The sequence below is a fragment of the Protopterus annectens genome, chromosome 14.part0 (assembly GCF_019279795.1).
Source record: "Protopterus annectens isolate FY-2018-M chromosome 14.part0, PAN1.0, whole genome shotgun sequence".
In the NCBI taxonomy this organism is placed as follows: Eukaryota; Metazoa; Chordata; order Ceratodontiformes; family Protopteridae; genus Protopterus; species Protopterus annectens.
Genome location: NC_056748.1, coordinates 997,662,631 through 997,688,078, shown reverse-complemented (window position 1 = coordinate 997,688,078; position 25,448 = coordinate 997,662,631). Strand labels below are relative to the sequence as shown.

The 25,448-nt window shown below is 39.1% G+C and overlaps 1 protein-coding gene across 3 annotated transcripts in view; it reads right to left on the bottom strand.

Annotated features, from left to right (window-relative positions):
* Positions 1-25,448, bottom strand: part of CHUK (component of inhibitor of nuclear factor kappa B kinase complex) — a 1,226,492-nt gene that overhangs the window by 540,085 nt on the left and 660,959 nt on the right. For all 3 annotated transcript variants that reach the window (XM_044056797.1, XM_044056796.1, XM_044056798.1), the window contains exon 14: positions 24,123-24,274. In XM_044056797.1, the coding sequence (XP_043912732.1) occupies positions 24,123-24,274 (152 nt within the window). The remainder of the gene's footprint in view (positions 1-24,122; positions 24,275-25,448) is intronic.

Here is a 25,448-nt window from a genome sequence, read left to right as displayed (position 1 = left end):
TATATGGATGGGTTGGTAGACAATGGTGATGATTAACTATCGGTGAGTAGAACACAACCAAAGGATCGGTACTGCTTAGCTTTTTATCTTCTCATACACTTCAAGTCATGACAGTCCAACAGCATTGTCAAGCTGCCTACTTCTGCTGAATTCAGTCTCACTAGAGTATGTGCCTAGAAGAAATGAGAAGCTGCAGGCAGATATCAGTCTTCTGGCTAATATGAAAATCATTTGATGTTCCTTGGGGGTTAGTGGCTATCTTCCTATGACACGGTCAACTTCAACATCAGTTTTACTTCAGGCTAACTGGTAATTCTTTGTTTCCACATGGATGAGTTGGTAGACATTAGTCACAGTTTACCATCAATGAGTAGAACACACCAAAGGATCAGTATTGCTTAGCTCATGCGTCTGGAAGAAATGATCTATGCTGAAAAAATTCCTCTCATTAAAGACACTCTTTTTATTGTTTAAAACTGACAGCAGTGGCTGATGACTCATTATCGATGCAAATCTAATTCTGTGCAAACATTGATTAAACTTTAATCTCCTTACCAGAGTAAGGTCTTCTCTGCAAGTATGGTCATAATTTTATTTAGCTTTCCACTGTGGTCCACAACAAAAAGTGATGGGGCTTACTCTGCCACCAGAAGTGCATGCCAGAGAACAGTGCCTGTTCATTAATGGGAAGTGTTACATGCTAATGTAAAATGCAAGACAGAAATAAGGTTTGATAACACCTGATGTGCTAGCCCAGAAGACAGAAATATGGTGTGTTAATACATTATATTTTGTTATCAACTTACAATTACAAAGAAAGCTTGCTTGCAAGTCTCCATATATTCCCAAGAGGATCTGTTTTGTTATACTTACTACTACTTTATTAATGGATGCAGATCACTTGAGTGCTTTGGTAAAGATATGTGGTAGTAATTCACTAGTCATAGGTACCCTTTCAAATGAGATGCCTCCTAAGTCCTGGGTGCCTTTAAGACTTGCTCCATGTGATTTGTGTAGCTCATCTCTATATCAGTCACATTTTTACAATAAGAGATTTTCCTACTTAGCCAGCCCAATGGAACAGAAGGATAAAGCCTTGATTACAACCTAGGTGCCCCCAAGTTCAATTACTTGTCTGATGGTGCTGGCAGCGAGGATGAGCATGCTGATCTTGGAGGGAAGGAGAAGACTTGAACTCAGATTACACTGGGTTGGGGTGGGAGGACAGAGCAGGTACAGCCAACCAACTGGGCCTGAGGTGAAGCCCGTGCTCAAGATCCTCCTCCTCATTGCCTGAAACCAATGCTAGCATGTAAGGGTGGGCGACAGGGCTTGCAGACAAAACAGCGCTTGACCACAGTATGATGACCATGGCTCCACTGCACCTATTCTGGGTACTGGGGATTGCAGAACCCCATAATGACAGAGACCTCTCTATCCAGAGGGATGGAACACTTAAAGGGATTCAACAAGGTGCTCCAAAGGTGATGGTACTGAGAGAAGGAGCTATGGAGAAGCCAGGGGACCCAAAGTCAGTGCCAAGTTGGAACAAAAAATGACACTTTCTTAGCTTGAATCCTACATTCACTAAGACTATTCAGAATTATTCATAAATTGTTCAAGTGATATTCATTACTCAAATTATTCTCTCCACCAATTGTACTTTGAAAATATAAAAACAGAATAAGGAAAAAGAAAGATGTATACAGTTAAAACTGGAACATGAAACAAAATAGTATTTGATATATCAGCCAACAAAACATTGTGACAACTGCAAAAATGGTATCAGAAAGAGATGAAACTAATGAATCATCAAAGAATGGAAAAAAACAGACAAATGACCACTGCTGGGCAACAGCACCCCAGAGTATTTGCTCCTGTGGCCGAATTATTTAAAAAGCAGGTGTACTTTTGGCATGGGATGCGGTTGCAAATACAGCATGGCCAAAGCTGCTAATAACCTGTGAGAGCTAGCTCCAAGTCATCTAATCCACCATCACTAACTACAGAGGAAGAATCCAGGGTCAAAGAGATGGCACGGTGATAAGAATCTTTTCACAACCTTGGTGAACAGTCCTGAAATCCATGAAGGCAATGGCGGGAACAATAAAACTGGACATCTTGGACTTCCAAAATTGTTGCACACTGGCCAACAGCTTACTTCAGCTCTCAGAGTGTGAAAAAAAAAGTTGACAGATAAGGGCTAGTAATTCTGACACAAGAAGTACAAAAGTTTGTCCAACAAAAAATGAGACATCAAGTAGAAGGGGACTCTTCTCATTCTTCTGATAATAAAGCCCATATAGAGACTTTGCAGTGAAACCTTTTCCAATGTTTCAAAGGAAAATACTTGAGACAGAAAAAAAGCACAGGTGTTGACTTGCAGAATCAGGAGTACCTTAGACTTTAACCAGAGTAAGGGTTTTGGAGATGCAGAGGAACAGGATGAAGACCAGCAACACTGTAGTTAAGGAATAAATGTGAGACTACAAAGCATCAATCACATTTCTGAAGTATATCTTTACAAGAAAAAGTGACTGAGAAAGATTGGGCTGTTTCCTTTATTAAAGTTGTTGAAGGGACTGAAAGGCATACCCCACTTCATGTCATTAATGTTTGGAAGGACACTAAAATGTAAAAAAAAAAAAAAAAAAAAAAAAACCTTTACTATAAGTATTTTTTTCCCTAACAGTATTTGTATAAAACACTTCAGAATATAAACCACATGTACAGTAATGCATTTTCACTAACTTTTGTATGGGATAAAAATACTAAAGTAAACAAGTTTTTCTTTTTTAGTCTTAAGAAATGCAGGCATTACAGTGCAAAAAGAGAAGAAAGGCTGGAGAAAAGCATGTTCAAGTAAATATGCTGTAATCTTGGACTGTTGGGATGGGGTGTAAAAGAGCACTGATTATGATATACGTGGAATTGGGGGATTTTCATTTGTTTTTGCATGGGTGAATATCTGGCTTAATGCCCATGGCTAAATCTGGTAATAATTTTTTTGTGTAGGCATGTGTGATGTAGAAATGAAAAAAACACTGTGGATGTGATGGAAAGTTTTCTTTAAGCAAATAAATGTTCAGTGTGAGTTGAGAAGTCTGCAGCTGGGGGCAGCTATACATTCTGTTTTTATGTTCAATGGAGAAAAGTCCAGGCCATAAAGCTCAACAGCTCCGGAAAGTTTGCTGAGAGAAACACAAAATTAAAAGATAAAAGGCAAACAGTTTAGTGAAAAAAAAAACAAATTTAAAATTATTGGAAGTGAACAAGAGATAGCAGCTTTCTTGCTATCTAAATACCTCAATGCATTTACTAGAACAGTGTATAATTTAGTTTTATTTAAATACCGCCAGTGCATGTTTTCTTAAGGCTAAAAGTTAATGATTTCTGAAAGCATACAAGCTGTTTTTCACATCTGGGAGGGGAATAAAGATAAGAATATATAGAAATTACTGTAAGCAGGGACACAGGCTTTGACATGCATTTTAGCAGAGATAACCTTAATTTTAGGTTAGGTAATTACTCTGGATGCAGCTGTCAATTTGGGACAACTGCTCCTATCAGGAGGGTTAAACTTCATTATTTGAAGATGTGCATAGTTGAGTGTGTGTGCTTAAGCTAATAGTTTGTGGGATGTTCTGGGAGTGTTTTTCTTTTGACAGTTTTCATTAAAACAAAAAGTCTTACAAAATGTGACACAGGTTCAAATGGAGATAACCAGAAACAACTGCATAAAGGATCAACCTGCCAAACATTAGTGGGTGCAAGTAACACAAACACTGGAAACAGACATTTTAAAAAGCTGACGTACAATAGGTGGGTATAATAACTTCTTGTTATAATGGCTACACTATACATATTATTTTGAAACATGAATGGCCTCACAGGTACAGACAGAAGGGGAAGAATATTGAATTATATTAAGAAATGCAGACAGCATATAGCAAAGCTGCAGGAGACACATTTGGAAAGAAATGAGCATGTGAATTTGATAAGCAAAGGATTCCAGGATGAATATTCAGCAGAATATCAGTGGCAAAGGGGAGTATATACACTAACTGCTACAGCAGTTTCAATAGTGATAGAAGAGGGGAAAAGATAATGTTAGATTTGTGGTACTACGGAGCTACTGGCAAGGGAGGATGACTGCACTGGCATATATTTATATTCCACCTAAAATTGCCATTATGGAACTTAAGAATTTTTTAAAGAGAAATACCCAACTTTCAACAGGGAATATTACTTATAGGCGGAGGTTGGAACTTTATTTGCAACAGTGATATTGCATCTGGGGCAACTAGAAGGAAAAATATAACAAAAGCGGGTAGATATCTGAAGAAATTTATAAAAAATATTTGGTATGGAAGATGCGAAATGGGTAGTAGGAACTCTGAGAAAATTTACATATTATTCCCAAAGGTACAACAACAGGGCTAGACAAGACAGAAATTATATTTCACTGGAACATAAATGTCAACACATCCAACAACTATTACAGATCATGTACAAGTAACAACTAAGTTAATAATATGGGGTGATAAACTAAAAATGAGACACTGGTGCTTCCTCACCTGTCTGTTAAAAACAGAAGAATTTAAGGAATGGGTAGTGGAAACTAGGAGTGTTACTAAGGAAGACATACATTTTCACAAGTTATAGCTAGTAAGTGAGAGAAAATGAATGTGGAGTTTAAAAAATAGGGAAGAAATAAAAGAAAAAGACATATGGTTTAGATGTAAGAAATATTTAGAGGGTCTGGCAAAGGTTAAGGTATTGCAAATAAGGGGAACCTCACAGAGGAAGAAAAGAAGCAAATGCATAGTGCTAAACAGATAATAAGGGAGTATCTACATAATATTCAGAATGTAGAAAAATGTGGTTTTGATAACTCTAGAGCACAAAAACTTTTAACACAATGACTTGGGCAACAGAAAGTAGAAAAGGTTGTTGTCAAACCTAAGGAGTCTATAACATGAAAAATAACCAGCGATCCTGCAGAGGTATTAAAGATATTTTTAATATTTTATGAAAATTTGTATAATTCAGAGAAATGTGGAAATCTAGAAAGAGCACAAATGGAAATATTTTGGAAGACTTAAGTATGCCAACATTAGAGGTAGATGAAGATCAAAAATTAACCGTTAATATAGGAGGGGATGAGATAAAAACAGGGTCATACAATCAATCTGTAGGAAGGTCTCTAGGAATAGATTGAAGTTCTGTGGAAGTTTGGAAGCTAGGAGGGAAGAAAGTAATAAAGATCTGGAAGGTTTTGTTCAACAGCATTTTAAAAGGAGGGGAAGCACCAACATCCTGGGGGAAAGCTATAGTGTCTGTAATACCTAAAGATGGTAAAACCCATCAGACTCAGCTTTATATAGGCCCATTTCAATTTTAAACCACAATGATAGGTAAAAGAATGGCAAAGGTGTTGCCAAAATTGATAGAGATTGATCAATATGGTTTTGTGGAGGGGGAGTAAACATTTGACAACATTAATAGAACAATGATGATCCCAAAGGGAAGAAGAATGTAAGAAAATATCACTGTTGTTGGTGAGATCTTGCTGCACAGAAAGCATTTGATTTTATGAGGAGGGCAATGGTAAAGCATTTGCATTCCCTGTTACAATAAGCTTAATTAGGAGGATATATGAGGGATTAGAGACAAACATTAAAGTGGGATTATTCCTCTTTGATAGGTTGTGTTTGAACAGAGGAACCAGGAAGGGGTGTTCTCTTTACCTTCCATTATTTGTGTTATATTTACAGCCACTGGCAAAGAAAATAAGGGACTCAGAAATTCAAGGACATAATTGGTATAGTAATCAAGGAATGTGGGCTTTTCTTGCAGATGCTATTATTTTGTACCTGATAAACCTACAAAAGGACATCAGTATTATGGAACATTTTAAGACAGTTTCAAGTCTTTTGGGGATATAAAATTAATGAAAAGTAAACAAAGGCTATAGCTGTAAACTATGTACTGATACATGAATTGGTTCAGCAATATCCATATTTATGGGGACAGAAAAAAAGTTTTTAAGAGTACTGATTAAAAAGACTTCTGTTATGGCAGCTACAGATACATGGGAAAATACTAATCAAAAGATAATACAAAAACTGAGAATGGAGGCTCTTGGTTTTGGATATGGATAGCAAGACATAAGCAGTGAAAATGTTTTAGTCCCTTTAGTTTTATAAAAAGGTCAGGCTTATTTTTATCAACCAGAAGAGAAAGTGTGGACAGTAATTAATAAACAGTTGAAGAATTTTAATTGGGAGGGGAAAATGTCAAGTGGGCTAAGCTAATCCGTCCAATAGAACAAGGTGGTATAGGATAACCTGATTTGAAGGGATATTTTAGAGCACAGTTAAGGCATATACATAACACAAGCAGAAAGCTATAATTCAACATGAAAAGGGATGATGACTATGAATATTGGATGCAGATCTTTAGAGAGAATAACAGACATAATAAATATTAATAGTATGTATAAAAAGTCGAACTGGCACAGTAGAAGGAAAATTCTTTATTGCAAAGACAAACTGAGCTCTTTCACGACCTTCCAGGTCACTTCATCAGACTTAATAAAACATCCCATACCTTCCGTGATATATATACTTGCAAAGTAAACAATCAGTTAAGACAAACAATTAAATATTTATATCAGACTCAATTAATTTAAAAAATAGTAGAAAAAAATAGACAGACATAAAACTGTTAAAAAATGTTATGCAAGTTCAAATGTGACTGCCTATAGAACCATATAGAAGGATATTTTCTTCCAGAACTTCTAAAACTAAAAATTTAAAAACATGGTGCATCCCTTCAGCTTCTACATGTTTAGCAAGGGCACTACTCTCCTTTTTACTATGCCCCTCATATGTTCCAAAATGCATTCTTTGAGCATTCTATTAGTCTTGCCCACATAAAAAACTTTACAATATTGGCAAAAACTAAGATAGACTATATTTCTAGTCCTGCAATTTGAATAGAAATTAAATTCAATTCTAAACTTGTGCTGTAGATATACAAAAGTGCTACATGAGAAAATGTATTTTCAAGCTCTGTAGTTCCTGCACATATATGTCCCTATCCTATCTGATGTGTTCAGGGACTTGTGTTTGGGTTTTACAACATAGCTGCCTAAGTGATTTGTGACTATGCATTGTTCACTGATATCTCCAAAGTCATGCGCAACTGAAACTGATCCTTGCTCTGATCAATGACTTCCCTGTATTAGCTGAAGAAGCCAGTCAACTAGATAAGGGTAGACTCAAATGCCCTTCAGCTGGAGACAGACTGCTGCAGCTTATATATTTTATGAATACCCCTGGGCTGTATGGGATGGGTTCAAAACTGACCGTTCTTAAGTGCAAAAATCTCCTGGACTCCTTGGCTATCTTAATGTGCAAACAGGCATCTTTCATATCTAAAGAATACATCCAATCTTCCTACTACAAGCATGGGAAGACTGACTGCACTGTGTCCACATGACATTGTTCATCTTAATACTGATCTAGTCCACTTAGATCTAATATAGGACTGAGGCACTTTGCCTTCTTGGGCAAAACAAAGAACCGTGAATAATATCTGTGAATTCTCTCACTGGTTTGTGGATCTCCTGGATGGCTATTTTTAAAAGGAGGCTTGTCATCTTTAACTTGCTTTTTATTTTTGCCTTTGATGGGTTGTGATATCTGGAACTGAGGATGTTGACCACAGCAGAATTACAAAGAGAATTTTACAGCCTCTGGATATTATCTTTCTGACAAATCTGTCCATACAGGAACTGTGATGTCCCCACTCTGTGCCAGTAATCAAGGGGCCAGAATCCTCACCACTGACAATGGAGAGGGACGCTCACTTGGAATACAAATGGATACACTCAGTAATCCCAGATGCAGCTCTCTCTGCATCAAGCACAATTTCCCTTAAGAGTACACAGGGAACACAGTCAGCCTGGGTTCTGGATTTCTTTGTATCTGTCTCCCTCCAGGGCCCCCAATAAGACTCCCCACTGGCACAGCCGTAGGGTTACATGCTCATTCGAGTGTCCAAGCCATGTCCTTCAACACCCTCTCTGTGAAACCAGTGCTTCATGTCCCTGTTCCAAGTAGCTGACACACACACTCAATTTAATTTTCACATACACACACACCTGGGAAAGGCTGGCACAGATTACCTGCTCTATCAACTTTGCCCAAACAAGGTTGATCCGCTGCCACCAGTCAGTTACTATAAAGTTCTTAAAAGGGTATCCAGTTATGCTGAGTAAGTTATTAATACAAACTGTAATGTTGACCAAACACCCAGAGTTTCAGGAGTGGCCACAGTGATCACCAAATAAATATATGCAAATACTATGAAAGTTTAAATATTTTCTAATAGGATCAGATGCAATAAAGAGTTTAAATATATTTAATAATAAATAATAAAAGAACAAGAAAATACTAAATATCTGTTTACAGTAAACACCAGAGCTTCAATCACAGGCAGTATTAAAACACCACAGATGAACAGATTCACACAGTTACTGAAAAACAGTACTTAACTAATCTCACTATATTTTCCTGACTAATCTGAAGAGTTACTATTCCCTGGTTCACTTACTAAAGCAAGGCAAGATGAAGTAGGTGAGGGATCCTTCTATGTCAGGTTCCAAGAAACAGACTGCTTGAGACTTCAATCTCAACTATTATTAAAACATTATTTCTGTAAAGAATGACATCACATACATCTAGTCATCTGACTTCTGGTTCCCATCCAATCCCTCACTGCTACTAGAAGCTGTCAGGATTTATCTCGTAGGTGTCAATAATACACACACACACACACACACACACACACACACACACACACACACACACACACACACTTGCTAATATCTGCTGCAGCTCCTGGAAGTCATAAAACCATAAAACACTGCCACTCTTCCTGCAGGAGCTAATAAACCATACTTCTTACAGACATTGCAGGTCTGGCTTCATTCAAAACTGTTAGATAACATCTTTATGGCCTAGGTCCAGTAATTTAATTTTCTTACTGTTTTTTTAAAGTCAGGTGTATTGAGATTGACCTCTTCTCTTCCACTATCCTGTTACAATATATACATTTCAACAGTTACAATAATGCATGTACATTTCTCTTCTGACAAGTAGGGCACACTATTGATACATTTTTAATAAAAGACAATTACTTACAAAATTCCAGCTAGTTGTGCTGGTATATGTTACACAACCACTGCCCTACTTCTTTTGGCATAGCTGACAGTACCTCCTATCATCACAGGAACAGTCAGGCAAGTCCACAGGGATTCTGTTGCTACCCCCCGCCCAGAGAGAGAGATATAGAATCCCTAATTCTGCAGACTGCATCTGCCTCTGCCTCTAGGAGTGTGCCTAATTCGGAAACTCTGGCAAAAAATTTAGTTCCCATTGGATCACTGCTTAAAGAACAACTACTGACCAATTTTTCAAATCAGTTACCATACAATACTTTGATTCTGTGAAAGCATTCCTTGAGGATAGAATTTCAACAGCTATGAATACCTTGCCTTCCTGCTCATTATCAGGCACCATTTCTTTCACCTGAGCCTAAAACTATCATGAGCCATAGCAAGAAGCACTGCTGAATGGCATCTTTTAGCTGTCAGCAAAGCTAGAAGGTCTGACTCAGGACAGTCAAATGTACAGAAATGCCTGACTCAGCTGCTGTGGTCATTAAGCACTACCCTTATGAACAACTTGTCCATACTAGCTAAAGAAGCCTTGTAGGAAACTACCATTTTCTGTAAGTTCCAATCAGGCAACCTGTTCAGTATCTCTATTTTCTCAGCTAGATCATAATGAAACCTAGTTTAGTGTATTCAGTTATTTAAAGCTCTGATATAGAAGGTGCCTAATGTGTACATATGCTTTCCAAAATGGTCAAACAACCTAAACTCCTTGTTGAGGCATGAACAAGCAAGGTTATCCTTGGACAGCTCATTTTTGAGGGTGGCAACTGAGTCAACTAGAGGCTTTACTTCAGCATCTGTGTTCCTTTGGGGGGGGTGCAAAGGATCTCATCCAGTTTCAAATGTGTAAGTATCATAACATCTGGCTCTTGCCATGATCTCTGCACCAGCAGCAAAATCAAGCTCTCTGCAAGGAAAACCACTCATGAGGTCAGTAGCATAGAATAAAAAGGTCCCTGCACTTTTTCTAATCTGGATTAACTTGGTCAGTTGGACATGACCCCTGATATAACCTCAACTCTAGTATTTGCCTGAATCTGGGATCACTGAGGAGGTTACTGGAGAAAACTACAAGCAGAAGTCTTCACTGTGTAATACTTTCAATCTCCTGTAGCAAAGGCCCATGGGATATATGCAAATACCCCTTACGGTCATATCATGTTTCATCTACATGGTTTCTGAATGCCCATGACTTTTTTTTAAAGACTATTAACACATTTAGGCCAATAAAGCAAAATTGCTCTAGGTGTAGACGTGCCATGTTTTGGCCTTTTTTGACCTTGTCAGTGCAGCGTAAGTCCTGTATATACAATCTTAATCATATCCACAAACTCCCTTCTTGTCACAGGGGTCTGCTCCTTTCATTTTTTTATAATTGCCTCTTTGGTGACTACTAGTAACAGGTGTAAAACAGTGCCTTCTCATATTTTAAGAACATCGCTACTTAAAACACCCACAAAAGATACAGCCTAGCACCTGATATCTGACTCATCAGCTCCCTTATACCAATTACAAAACAGCACTGCTCCAAAAATATGAACACAAGTACCCAAATTATCCTCTATCCCATACCTCCAATATTTCATCTAATGGGCATGGTACATCTTAGAAATTCTGACTGCTCCGGTAGCTTACTTTGAAGCTACCCAAATCACCGTCCAATTTTCCTTGGTCAAACTAACACCTAAAGACTTAGTATAACTGCCCATCAGCTAATTCACTGCATCCCCTACAGATCTGGACCCAATCCTGTATGCAGATCCTAACAGACCCTTAACAGGTAGATCTCATTCCAAGATCAGTTCAAGAAGTCCCCAAAGCTAAGTAAACAAAGGAGGCAACTGAAAGGTAATATCTCTCAAAATTACTCTAAGGACTCTATATACCAAAAATCACTTTCCAGGGCATTCAAACTAATCTGCACTAGATGATCTTAAAAATCAAAACCAATTCAACAGTCTCATGTGCTTTCTCCATAGATTATTTCTGACTGGGGCCAATGTACATCTTTTCTTCAGCTACCTACGTTAATCCCTAGCCCTCTGCACTACCCTTTCTATCCCTATCAGGTAGAGCTTCTGCCTCTCTCATCGTGCAAGCACCCATTCTACCCCTGAGGGGTGAACACTCTGCTGCTCACACCAGTTCTTTAACATTGCTTTCCATATCACAGAATAATTTGGGTAGCCAAATTTACATCTCCTTAACCGAATCACCTTCCAATAATTGGGAAAATCAGGAAGGGCCACACCCCTGCTTTGTTTTGGCAAAGTTGGACTCTCATAGGTTATGCTGCTCCAGTGGTGGGGAGGAATAAAGCCCCCGACTATGACCCAGTCAATTCGGGTTTTATTAGCTGCTAAGGCGACTGATGGAATAGGCAGTGAAGGATGGGTGTTACCATACTGGATGGGTATACCCATGGGCATCTACCGTGTTCATCCCTGGTGGAGGCTAGGGAAGGCACATTGGTAAGTGTACCTAAAAAGGGACTAGGTTGGAAACATGGTTGCTGTGGAGGTGGAGCTATATGCCTTACATTGAACTGCATAAGAGCACACTTACTCAAACATCCATTTAGTGTTCAGCAGTTAACATCTGGAGGGGGTACACCAAATGAAGGAATGACTTTTACTGACCAGTCTAATCCAAATCAAAAGAAGATTCCTCTGTCCCAGACCTGTTTCTTAACTCTTGCAATAAGGTACTGTGACAAAGATGATGCCAGAGTAACCCCTAAATATTTTGTTTTATTTTTCTGGGTTCCTCAGACACCAAGAACTCCTTTGGGAGGCTGCCCCCTACATGAGTTAAGTTGAGATTGGTCAGCCATAACTCCTTCAATCTCCTGCAGGGAGAAAGGCTGCACAATGGACTTAGTTTCTGGTGTCACAGTTGGCATCCCCATCACTTGTAATTCCCTTGGGCCCTTCTTCCTCATCTTCCCCCTCCAGAATGCATACAAACTTACTATAATAACCTGAAAACACTTCTAGGATCACATCCTGTCCATTTACCTTTAATGCTGTAACCAACTCCATTACAAAACAAGACTGTCCTATCCCCCACCCCCTTCATCTGCCTTAACTTCAGGGTCAAATACCATTTTGTAGATACAGTGTCTTCAAAATATTTTACTTTCAGTCACCTTCTTAAACTATTCCTTTTCATCCAATATAAAGGTAGTCTCCTCTTCAGCTTCTTTCACCAGGTCATTCCTTCTCTTCCTCCTTACATCCTATGTAACCACTGGAGCCACTCCACCTAAATTAACAGCCAATCATTACTTTTTGCTTATATTGCTCTTGTAAATTGCTGCAGTTAATCAATGACAGCCTTACATGCATCTGCATTTGTAACCAAAGACTTGTGCTCCTGCTCAAGCATATCAGGCCAACTGATCTCCCAACTGTTATTTAAACTTCTGCTTACAAGACACAGATGCATTTTATCTCCACATCTTTGAAAGCAGTATTTCATTTGATGTCAGACATAGCAGGGGCATGACTAGGGTAGGTTTATACAGAATCAAGAAAAGATGCTCTGCAAAAAAACATTTTGCCAGTTGTAGAAAGCCTAATGTAAACATAAGAATAGGCATATATGCATCTCTGATACCCTTTTCTAACGCCAGATCTGTTAAAGCCATATTCCTAAAACAGGAACTAAAAAACTATCCATTCGTACTTCTACCACCTTGAGTTCTCCCATCACTTACTTCTTTTGATCATAATAGTGGCCCTGTTGACATATAAATACCAACTACTGTTACTATATGTTCTCCCCATGACATGTTGAACATCACATACAGTGAATATAAAAAAAAGTGTCCACAATCCTATTAAAATGCCAGGTTTTTGTGATATAAAAAAATGAGACCACAATAAATAATTTCAAAACTTTTCCCACCTTTAATGTGACCTATAACCTGTGCAATTCAATTGAAAACCAAAATTCTGTTAGGGGAAAAATATAAAAAAATAAAAAACATACAATAAGCTGGTTCCATAAGTGTGCACACCCTTAAACTAATACTTTTGCTGAAGCACCTTTCGTATTAATTACAAAATTCAGTCTTCTTGGGTAGGTGTCCATCCGCTTGTCACATCTTGACTTGGTAATATTTGCCTACTCTTCCTTGCAAAAGCGCTCCAAATCTGTCAAATTGCACGGGCATCTCTTGTGCATAGCCCTCTTCAGGTCACCCCACAGATTTTCTATTGGATTTAAGTCTGGGTCATTCCAAACCTTCAATTTTCTTCTGGCGAAGCCATTCTTTTGTTGATTTGGATGTATGCTTGGGGTCACTGGAATGTTGAAAGTTGAAATTCCTCTTCATCTTCAGCTTTCTAGCAGACACCTGAAGGTTTTGGACCAAACGTGATTGGTATTTGTAACTATTCATAATTCCCAACACCTTGACTAAAGCCCCAGTTCAAGCCGAAGAAAAGCAACCCCAAAGCATGATACTGACACCACCATGCCTCACTGTGGGGATGGTGTTCTTTTGGTGATGCGAAGTGTTGTTTTTGTGCCAAGCATACCTTTTGGAATTTGTGGCCAAAGAAATTCAACCTTAGTTGATTCAGACCAAAACACATTTTCCCATATGATTTTGGGAGACTTGATGTATTGTTTTGGATGTTTTTCTCTAAGAAAAAGCTTCTGTCTTACAACCCTACCCCATAATCAAGACATATGGAGAATACGGGAGATTGTTGTCACATATAGTACACAACCAGTACTTGCCAACAATTCCTGCAGCTCCTTCAGTGTTGCTGTAGGGTCTCTTGGCAGCTTCCCTGACCAGTTTTTGTCTTGTCTTTTCAACAATTTTGGAGGGTGGTCCAGTTCTTTGCAACGTCACTGTTGTCCCATATTTTCTCCACTTTTTGATGACTGTCTTCACTGTGTTCCATGGCATTTCCAATGGTGTGGAAATTTGTTTGTACCCTTCTCCTGATAACTTTCAACAATGAGATCCCTTTGATGCTTTGTAAACTCTCTGTGAACCATGGCTTTTGCTGTAGCAAGCAAATGAGTAAATGTCAGGAAAATCCTACTAGGACAGCTGAACTTCATTTGGGTTAATCAGAATCTCTTTAATTGATTGCAGGTGTGTGCCCAAGAAGACTGAATGCTGCAATTAAAGCAAAAGGTGCATCAACAAAGTATTAGTTTAAGGGTGTGCATGCTTATGCAACCAACTTATTGTACTTTTTTATTTTTTTATATTCTATCCCCTAATAGATTTGTTTGCTTTTCAATTGAATTGTACAGGTTATAGGTCACATTAAAGGTGGGAAAAGTTTTGAAATGATTTATTGTGGTCTCATTTTTTTACATCACAAAAACCTGGCATTTTAACAGGGGTGTGTACACTTTTTATATCAACAGTATCTGCCTTACTACCTAGTATTTTAATATACTGGTTTCTCTAGAGACCAAAATCATCACTCCACTCCATATAACAATAATAGTAATAATAACAATAATACTCATTTGTTAATGAGGTAGGCCCACTGGACACACAATCCCTTTTCATGGGTGACGTGGGAGCAATGTCTGGTTAAGTGACCTGCTCAAAGTCACACAGAAGGCAAATGAGGGCTGAGCAAGTCAAACCCTGTACCACAGGAACTACAGCTCACAGCCTTAACCCTATGTGTCAACTACCAGGCTGTTTTAATGAGATCTCAGCTAAATACCTTTTCTCAAAGCCTGATGACTAATACTTAAGATGCTCTTGCTTTGATAAATGCATTTCTTGAAAACATAAAGCTTGAGGACTGCACTTCTTCAAAAATAGCAAAACCCAGGACCTTTTAACTTGACTTGCAAATCCATCTACATTTCAAGTTAATAGTTTCAGACTAATCCCACTATCAAGACAAACCTAAAGTTGTTTGTTTTACCAGATCTAGAAATCCCATCTGCCCTTCCCTCTTAAATGCCATGTGGAGACCCCCTTCCCCCTAAGCAAACTAGTTTCCCAATGTACCACTAGAACAATAATTTAAATCACAACCAAGCTTGCACAAACAAACATACAACAAATGTAATAATTACCTTTCAAAGCTCACACACAACACCTATATGCATACTAGTATGGGTTTAGAGGTAGTGGATCACTAATCCAAATCTGAGTGGCCCTTGGCTCACTGAAATCACCAGGTGACTACATAGGTATGTCAATATTAATCCCATCAAATTCAAAGACTCTGAACAACCCCATGGAGAAGAAAACCATAAAATCCCTCAATTCTTAAACAGGACAAAAAATAAATAAAAACTGTATATAAACTCTCAACATTAAACCGGTTTTAACAAAAAACTTTAATCTACAAAATATAACATTTTAGAAACTAAATATCTCTTTGGAAACTGCAACATTATTCCACAGTTATAGTACCTTGCTTAATGATTTAACAAATTAAGTGTGAGAATGCATTTCTTACAGTGCCCTTATTAAAGATAACTTGTTAAAACCTTGTTCCCTGTGGCATACTTATATTACCTTACAATCCAGCGGTCCCTTTTTCCAACCTTTTGATTCATTCCCTTACATAATGTTTCATCACACCTCTTATATAAAACATTAAATACTTCTCTTAAACCCCTCCAGACTACCAAACATTGAGCAACACCATAAAACAATAAATCAAATGCCAACAGGTATCTAGGACAGTTTAAATCTAAAGTCTGCTTTCCTCCTCCTTCTGTCTATATGACTTTTTAGCATGGTTTAAGCTTCTTGCGCCTGTCTGACTTCAATTTCACAACTGCTGCCTACCGCAGAAGCTGCTCCAGCACTTGCCTACTATTCCACCTGGCCAGATCCCTTACTTCTGTCTAACTCAGGCTGTTGGGCTTCTCCACCTCTAGAAATGGCTTTACTCCTGCATAGAACATAATTAAAAAAAAAAAAAAAAAAAAAAAATTGGGCACAACAGGTGAAACTACAAATTTAAAGACCTGTACTGCTGCCTTACATGAATAAAAAAATACTCGTCTTTCTAGCGCAAACGGAATAATTCTGATCACAGTAGCTTCTCTTCTCTATATTTTTAAGATTAGGCTTGGCTTCCACAGCATACTAAGAATGTTTAGGAAGTATCTGCAACTTTCACAATAACCTGAAGGGAAACACCTGTCAACATTTTGTCCATAAACCCTGTGCATTGTCGTTATTGGAATCTCTGACTGGGGAAAGCCAGTCCATTACATTTGTTGCTTCATAAAGGCCACACAATAATTTTTATCCTCTTTCTCAGGAAAGTCTGAAAAATGCAATGTTTTCTTTGCCCATTTTTGTCCTCCAACTCAAAACACCTTCAGTTGTAGTTCAATGTATCCTTGGCCTCTGCCATTCCACCCTGCACTTCCTTCTTCATAGTTTGTACTACTGTAATGTCGTCTGAATGTAATACAGGACCAACTCAGCTTCTGTACTGGTGGCCTCTGCTGCACCTAGAGAGCAGTCAGTCTCTTTTCTTACAGCTTATTCATGTATGACACACTTGAGGAAGAAACTTAAAAAAAATGCATATTAACAAAGCCAAAGTGGAATCATGCTACTAAACATCTGCATCAAAGTCTGTGCATGGCTTGCCCACTACTCATCTTCTGTTCAAGGTTTAGCCATCAGGTCAGCATTAGTGGATGACCCTGCAATAGTAACTTCCACACCATCTCTCCCCAAAGAAGAAACAAGTAAAGCACGGAAAGTAGCTGTACAACCAGTTTCCCTTCAGTACTCAGGAAAGTAGTCTAAGCAGAGTCACCCCCCCGCCCCCACACATACACACACCAGTGGTACGGCAAACATAACATACTCAAGAAACTTCATTAGAATCAATCAATGATCCCACAAAATTAAATTTAGCACATGCTCCAGAGTAGCAGAGGACGACCCTAGCATATGGAGCAAAGCATACTCTCCTATGAAAATAAATGCAAGTCTCCAAGACCTGCATCAGCTAAATCACACCACACCATGAGTACATGGTGACTCAAGCCAAATGATATCTTAAAAAAGATTTACTAAGCTAAAAAAGACAATAAATGAAATGCAATGCAATCTGGTACATTTTCTTTTACTGGAGAATGTTACACCGAAATGTCAAAAAAGTGGTTTGCCATTACACCCCTTCCCTGTAACCTAATAGCATAAAATGTTATATTATTTTACCTCAACTAAGATCAGAATTCAGCAAACTGCAACTTTTCATATGCTGAATTAGACAATGTGTTCACATAAAAAGTGCTTGATCATATATGTGAGAAGTTTTATGAAGTTGATCAGTGTGTCTTGGACAGCAGCAATCAAGTCACAGGTGAACTGTTACACTGTTTTCCATTGCAAGGCCTGATATTGACATATTAACAGTGCAACAGACCACTCGTACTTCATGGACAGTTGTGGTCAAGTACTTTTTGCTTCTGCTTGCCAGCTTAAAGCATTTACTACAAAAACAAACACACAATTTTAGCTTAAACAGTCAGTGTGGTAAGAAAAATATTTCAAAAATGTTAAGTTCATAAGTAATAAGGAAAAGTCCTTCGGGGGGGGGGGCTAAGAAAACAGCTTCCTTTGTGTAAACAAGTAGTGGACTAGGGTCAGCATGAAAGGAGTTATGAGGAGAGAGGAGTACAGTGGCAAACTGAGAATAGTCGCTTGTCCACCTGCAAAGTCTCTTTCAGCCAGAGTCCCATCAAAAAGCACCATTTGCCTCATGACTAACAAACTTTAGATCCTGTTGAGAATGCACATTCTGTACCCTGTACCTTCTAATAGTGTATTTGCCAAAGCAAACAGACTGTGTATAAGGTCAGGTAATTCTCATCTTTTGTAGTTTGTTCTGATAGAAAAAAAAAAAAAACTCCTGATGACAGTTCTTAATCTGGTCTACAACTATAAAATGTTTCATTTCCAGTCCTGATGTACTAAAGGTTACTTTATAAAACTTGATGGGACTGGGATGGCTACTGCTAGATCCATCAAGACAAAGTATGACAACACAAAAGGAAGCTTCATAAGCAGGTGGTGCAATGAAAAATGAGCATGGAAAACCTCTTATGGCAATGTAGCCAGCACCAGTGACACAGCTGGATAAAGCCATAACTGCAACCAAAGTGACCTGAGTTTGATTAGTGGCTCAGGGCCTTGACAGCACTGGCAAGGGGGTGACAGATAGGCTCTAGGCTCATCCTATGGGAAGGGCAGGATGAAGTACTTTACATACAGCAACAATTCCATGCAAAAGGGGAAAGCAGTGCAGTAGTCACCCAGGAATGGGGTTTATGGCTCTCCAAGCAACTGTCTAGTGGTAGCCCTAAATAATAACATAATACATTCACAGGGGGAGATAAACGTGAGCCCCTGCAGTGATATGAATAGCTCATCTTCCTGCATAGGCAAAGGGTTAGCTACCTGTATAGAAAACATTATCATAATCATATATATCATATATTACTGCTTGGTTGTCATAGAGAGAGGACAATCTCCTTAATGTTGGCCTAAAAGATGGCCATTCACGGCAGCTTTCACCTTAACAGAAGTGAGGGAAGCCCCACCCACTAGGGAATGAATGGAATAGATTCTGGCAGAAGAGGTTTGATTTTTCAGTAAGGCAAAGGGGGAAGGGAAGCATGCATCAGAGCTGGAAGAACAGCCTTGCCAATGAAGCAGCAGAAAGTGCAAACTTCACAGGTGCAAGGACAGTGGAGACACGCCTTCCTGAAGGAGTAAAGCCAAAACCAGATAAACTCCTCTAAAATGTACATTAACCTGATGTCAGTGAATAATCATTACCCTTAAATGAAAAGTCAAAGGACCAGTGATGACTGATTCATCTCTGAAAACTTAAAATGACAAGAAAGCAAGAGAGAGAATGTGTTCAAATTTGTAAGTAAATGTGCTCTTTCCTGTCAACACCCTTAACGAACACGTGCAGCTCACTTAGCTAGTTGCTTCAGACTACTTGTTACAACAAATACTTATCTGCAATTTCTTTAATTTTCTGCATATGTCAACACTCTTATCCAGGGTCACAACCTAAAAGTCTGGATTCTTAACTTGAATGGTAAATAAAGATGCATTGTGTAAGCAATCTGTTGTCTGCAAGAACAAAGACAGAAAACATTTTTTAGCAGTGGCAATTATTTGTGGTAATCAAAAATACAAACCTGTCATGTGGCTGGGCTAGCCACATGGCAGTGTAAACCTTGACCCTAGATGACTGTCACTGTTGAACTGACACCCCAACCCATGTGCAAAAACGGGAAAAAGGGGTTGTGGATGTACAGATGGATGAACCAGAGACTCCTTGTCCTGTGCGAGCAGGTCCACTCTGAGGTAAATCGTGCTGACTGCTCTTGGCTAAATGCAGAAGAGAGAACCAATGCTGTCTTGGCCAAAAGGGAGTCACCAGCAACATTTTTGGTTTGTCCTGCTGAATTCTGAGCAGGACTTTTTGAATGACAGGAAAGGGGGAGAATAAATAAAGAAACATCCCCTTCCATGAAAAAAAGAGGGTATCCACCTTCCAAGCTAGATGATGTGGGACTCCGGCACAAAATAGAGGAAGCTTTCTGTTTGGAGGGGAGGCAAACGGATTCAGAAGAGGAGTACCCCACCAGTGGACCAAGTCCGGAAACGCATCCCTGTGAAGCACCCATTTATGGGACTGAGTCATAGACCTGCTTAGTGTGCCTGTCACACATTATTTTGAGCAGATGGGATGTAAACCGCTTGAAGAGTCACCTTGTACTGAACTGCCAAATCCCATGCCATGACAGCTAACCTGCAAAGAGGGTAAGACTTTGTGTCTGCCCCCCCCCCCACTTGCTGACATACCAGAGAACTGTGGTGTTGTCCATAAACACTTTCAGAGGCCCTGGTTGAAAGAGAGAATGAAAAGCCTGCAGGGCTAGAATAAGAGCCCTCATCTCCTTGATGCTGACGTGCTCTTTCCTTTGTGAAAGAGACCAAAGGCCCTGTACCTTCTTTGATCCAAAAATTGCCGTCCGTGAACAACTCTTGAGTATGGGGCAGATGAAGAGGAAGTCCTGGATTCAGAGTAAATTGGTGAATCCACCAAAGAAGCTCGGACTTCAGGCATGGGAGAAGAGGAATCACAAACTCCAGTGGGTGAGCAAGCAGCGTCCAAACTGATTTTAGGTACCACTGAAATTTCCTCATGTGGAATTTCACAAAAAGCAGCATGGATATTGTGGATGCAATGAAACCTAAAAATCTCAGAAATTCACTGGCTGTAACAGAAGAGAGAAGCAGAAGGAGTTTGAAGAAGGAAGTGAGGGATACAATTTTTTCTGTTAGTAGAAAAGTCATCATAATGTTTGTTCTGAACCTGCACCCTGGAAAGATTTGGTCTTGTGATGGGGGCAGGGAAGAGTTTTTTGAAATTTATGGTGAACCCCAGAGTTTGTAGGAGAAATATGGCAAACTGCAGATTTTGAGTCAGCTGTTCTGACAAAGGAGCCAGAAAGAGAATATTGTCCAGGTATGGACATACCTGAATAGCCTTGACCCTGAGGAAGGCAATCACAGTGGCCAAGCACTTTGTGATACCACTGGGGCAGTTGAAAGGCCAAAAGGCAAGGCAGAGAACCAGAAGTGTGAAGAAACCAGAGAGAAACAATTTCCTGTAAACAGAATGAATGGGGATGTAAAGGTAAGCATCTTTGATGTCTAGTGAAGTCATGAAAGACTGTGGGGGAATCAGGGGAAATAAAGGCTGTAAAGATAGCATTAAAAATTTGGAAATTTTAGGAATGTGTTTAAGTGGGAAAGGTCCAGAATTGGTCTTCAAGGACAATTTTTTCTGGGGACAAGAAACACTTTTGAGTAAAAACCTCTGCCTCTCTGGTTCAATGGCACCTGTTGAATTGCGCTTTGAGAAAATAACTCCTTTAGAACCTGTGGAAACAAATAAAATGGTTTGTAGAAGGCTGTGGAAACCCCATGAAAGGAGGAAGATTTTTCCAAGTCATTAAACATCTTTGTTGGATAAAAGACAGAACCCAAGAATCCTGAGTAATCCTTGCACAAGCTGGAAAAGAGAGAGTTAGATGAAGATATACAGGGGTAAGACTTGGAAGATGTTGGTAGTCACAAGAGTACTAGGCCTGGCTGGAAAGGGCTGCTGGGAGTAAGGGGCAGAACTACTAGCTGTAGACTGAGGAGGTCTCCTAGCAGTCTTTTTTGGTCTAGAGGAAGAAGCAGAGGAGAAAGACAGGTGTGCCTCTCTTCTAACAAAGGATGCCTTAGAAGGAAAATTCTTGTGAAATTTTGGAACAAGACAAAAAAATAGGTGCTTCAAGTCTTGAAGTTTCTTTTCCTTCTCTTGCAAGGTCTGCAGCTGCAGAACCAAAAACAGCAGCTTTATCTAGAGGTGCATCCAGCAATTTTGCTTTTACGTCTGCAAAGGTTGAAGCCTCAACCAAGAGTGCCTTCAAAGTACAGAACCAGATGCAACTGCTCTGGAAGATGCCTCAACAGCATCATAACTGCACTTAATTGAATGTCTAAGCACTTGAGAAGAAGCTGTTAAAAGAGACATAACTTGATTTTTAGTGTCAGCGTCTGGAAGTTGAAAAAGAACTCGAGAGCCCTGAGAAAGAAGGGCCAATGAATATCTGGACATATGACTTTGGTAATTCATAGCTCTGATTGCCAAAGTAGAGGAAGTATAAACTTCCTTACCAAGTCTTTCTAAAATTTTATTCTATCAGAAGGCAATAGTTTTGAAGGAGACAACCTGGAAGACCTGTCTGAAGCAATGGAAACAACTGTTGTATCAGCCGAAGGACACTTGTACAAGAATTTGCAATCATCAGGCACTTTGTAGAACCTGTCTTGTCTTTTAGGAGCAAGAGCCTGAGAGTCAGGAGCCTTAGAAAAGGATGAGAAACCATCTAAAAAGGTTGGCAAAACAGGAGACAGAGCGGAAAGAGAAGGTACTTTCATTTGTAAAGGGTCATAATACCTTTTTTGCTGATCTGAAATCTGTGAGCAGTCCCATTTAAAAAATTCTCTCAGTTTGTTACCGGGATCCCCAAAAGAAATCTTTTCCACTGAAGAATCCCCCTGGACCCCACCACTAGAGAGGCATATTCTAAAGGGGAATTAAGAGTGGAATATGCCAAGGAATCATTGTCAGAAGGAGAATCATCCTCATCATCATATAACACCTATTCCCTAACCCTTTTAACAGGAGACAATGTGTAAGAAGGAACAGAAACAGCAGAAGAAGGCTTCAAAACCTTAATGAGCCCCTGAGAACAAGTATCCAAGTCTGACTTTGGAGAAGGGGATTGAGACTGTTTTCTTGTTTTTTCTTAACATGCATTTCAGCATGTTGAGATGTGGAAGAACCCAGCATAGGCCTGACTTCTGCAGCCGACTCTGGAATCTGTTCTCTGACTGGATTAAGAGGTATGTCCCTAGGGTCCTCAAGCACAATGAACAGAGGTTCCCCTTGCCCATCCAAAATGGATGTCCGCACTGCCTCTGAGGATGTGCCAAGGTCAGATTCCTTAATGACTTCTAATGAGGTACCCCACAGTGAAACAAAAAGAACATCTGGATCCAACCTTCAAATGTACCACCGGGTCTTCACTATCCTCAAGCGATACATCGGTGGAAAGAGGCACAGCCAAAGAGGATTCAGGCCTAGGTTTACTGACTTTCCTCTTCAAAAGTGTCTCAGCTGAAGGACCCATGGAACCCTCCATAATATCTTTAGACAGAAGTTTAAGTCGTTGATTCTCTAAATAATTATTTAAAGCTGAAAGTCAGCTACACAAAGTTTTTGGGACAAGGGCCTGACAGATGGAACAAGAGAACAACAACGAAGGTCATGATTGGGCCTAAACAGAAAAGACAAAGATCGTGGTTATCTTTATGTGGAATCTGCCTTCCACACCTACACTTACCCTTCCTGGATGACATGAATTAAGCACAAAAGGCAGTAACAAAGAAATAAATCTTCAAAGGGGCACTTACCTGAAAGCTGGCAGCAACCAACGGAATCAGACAGCAGACAGACATATGAGTCAAGAGTTCCGAATGGCGGCAGAAAAGTTCTAAGAATGGTATGTGCGGATGTCCTTTTATGGCTGCCATTGTCAGTGCATACGTGCAACGTCCCATGCACCTTGCAGTAGCTTAAAGCTGCTGTATGCAGCCCCAGTAGCGAAAAGCTGCTGTATGCTGGCTGGACATCAGGTCGCTTCGGCGGAGGACTTCCCATCTGTAAAAATACTGCAGTATTGAATAGAACGACAAACAGGTTGCAGATGGATGGAAGTTAGGATTAAAACAGAAAGCTACTCAAGTCCTGAAAGCTGGACTGTTGGACTGTATTCCAAGGTAACGATCTTGCTACACAAAATTGTAGGAAAGAAATGAGGAAGATGAGGAAAGGAGATAGACTGCACTTACTCAAGAAGAAAAACAAGTAACCCTGATACTTGGTGATGAGCTGAAAGGGGTGGCAGTCCCTCAATATGATATGCTCCAAAACTTGTGATAAATAGTGGCATGTATACATACATACATAAGGGGGTGGAGGAAGAAATCTTAGTACCTAAGAAAACCCATGCTGACACAGGAAGAACATGCAAAACTACACACATACAGACACACACACAGTAACTTGAAGATGAAATGGAACATCAGACCCTGGAGCTGGGAGGCAGAGCTTACTAACAAATTACCATGCGGCTGAAAGTAACATCTGGTGAGGGGGGAAAAATCAAAAGGTGTAAACACATTCTCATATGTATAAATACAAAAACATAAATTCAAACCATTGTTGAATTTTGCAGAAAATGCAACATTTCTACTCACATATACCATAGGACATCTGGTCACTGTACTTTTCAAGATCACGTTGAATGCTGTGCTGGAAGAATTCAAGTTTGGCTTTCAACTGTTGAGATGCAGAAAACATACCGACCTTCATTTTTGTGAGGTTACTGTTGTACCTAAGAAGGCTTAGCCTAAAAAAAATCAAACAATAACAATACACTACATAACTCATGAAATAAAAGTGCACATTACAATTAGAAAGGCATGATTAATTTCACTAACATTACTGTTAATTTCATGATGTTGTTTGAAATGCATGATTTATTCTAATGATGTTACTGTTTCTTAACTTATGTAAGTTGCTGTTTGAATTTCTTCTAGTAAAGTTACACAGTCCTTATACAGAAACTCTGTGGGTGGGAGGGGCAAGGCAACTTGTCGACACAGTTGGCAATCCATGTTCGAGTAACAGATCAAGTGTAGGAAAGCCATAACATGAATAGTCAAAATAAACAGCCTTGGCCTTCTCAGCTCCTTCAAAGAAAGGATAAAGAAGGTTCTCAATATCAGTGCAGACCTTGGATATAAAAATATGGTAATGCTTACCAAGGACACAGTTTTAGGCAGAAAGGCAGATGCTGTGACAAGCAGAAACACACATTAACAAGAGAGAAGAAAAAAATAATCCAATTATACAGAAAGATTATGGTCTATGGTCTCATGAAATGCTTCTTAAAACTGTTGCCTGAAACTACTCTACTTTTATTTCATTATCATATCTGAACATACACAATCACACACTTGTTAACAAATGTTCGCATACTGCAGAAAAGATACAAAGCCAATATTTTCATTTAACTACTGTCACTTAAAATCATAGACTTCCTAGGCTGGGAGCTATTCTGACTCTTTTTTTTTCATATTCAACTTCTTACTCTTATCTTTTTTTAAAAAAACACTGGGTCTCTATCAAGAGGAAGAAGATGAAGAGAAAAACTATTTTGCATCTTGAACTTTAAAAGAAACTGATCTTTTCATGAGATGGAAACCTCAGTCTCTGTCATTAAAAGACTTCAAAGAAAATTGATATGACGCAACAACCAGAAGCCTCCTCCTCCTTAAGGTCAAAGGGTGCTTGAGGAAAGAGTTTAAAAAGCTGATGCTCTACAATAATGAAAGAAACTACTGTTAAAGAAGTCTTGGCCCAATCAGTCTTGTCTATTGCCCTACCTACTAAATAAAATGCAGCTCATTGTTAACTAGTATTCAGTGAAAGTGCCTTATGTTGGTTTAATGTATTTTTTAAACAAACATCTTTATTAAATTATCACTTATGACATAGGCAAGCATACATTTATAAAAATG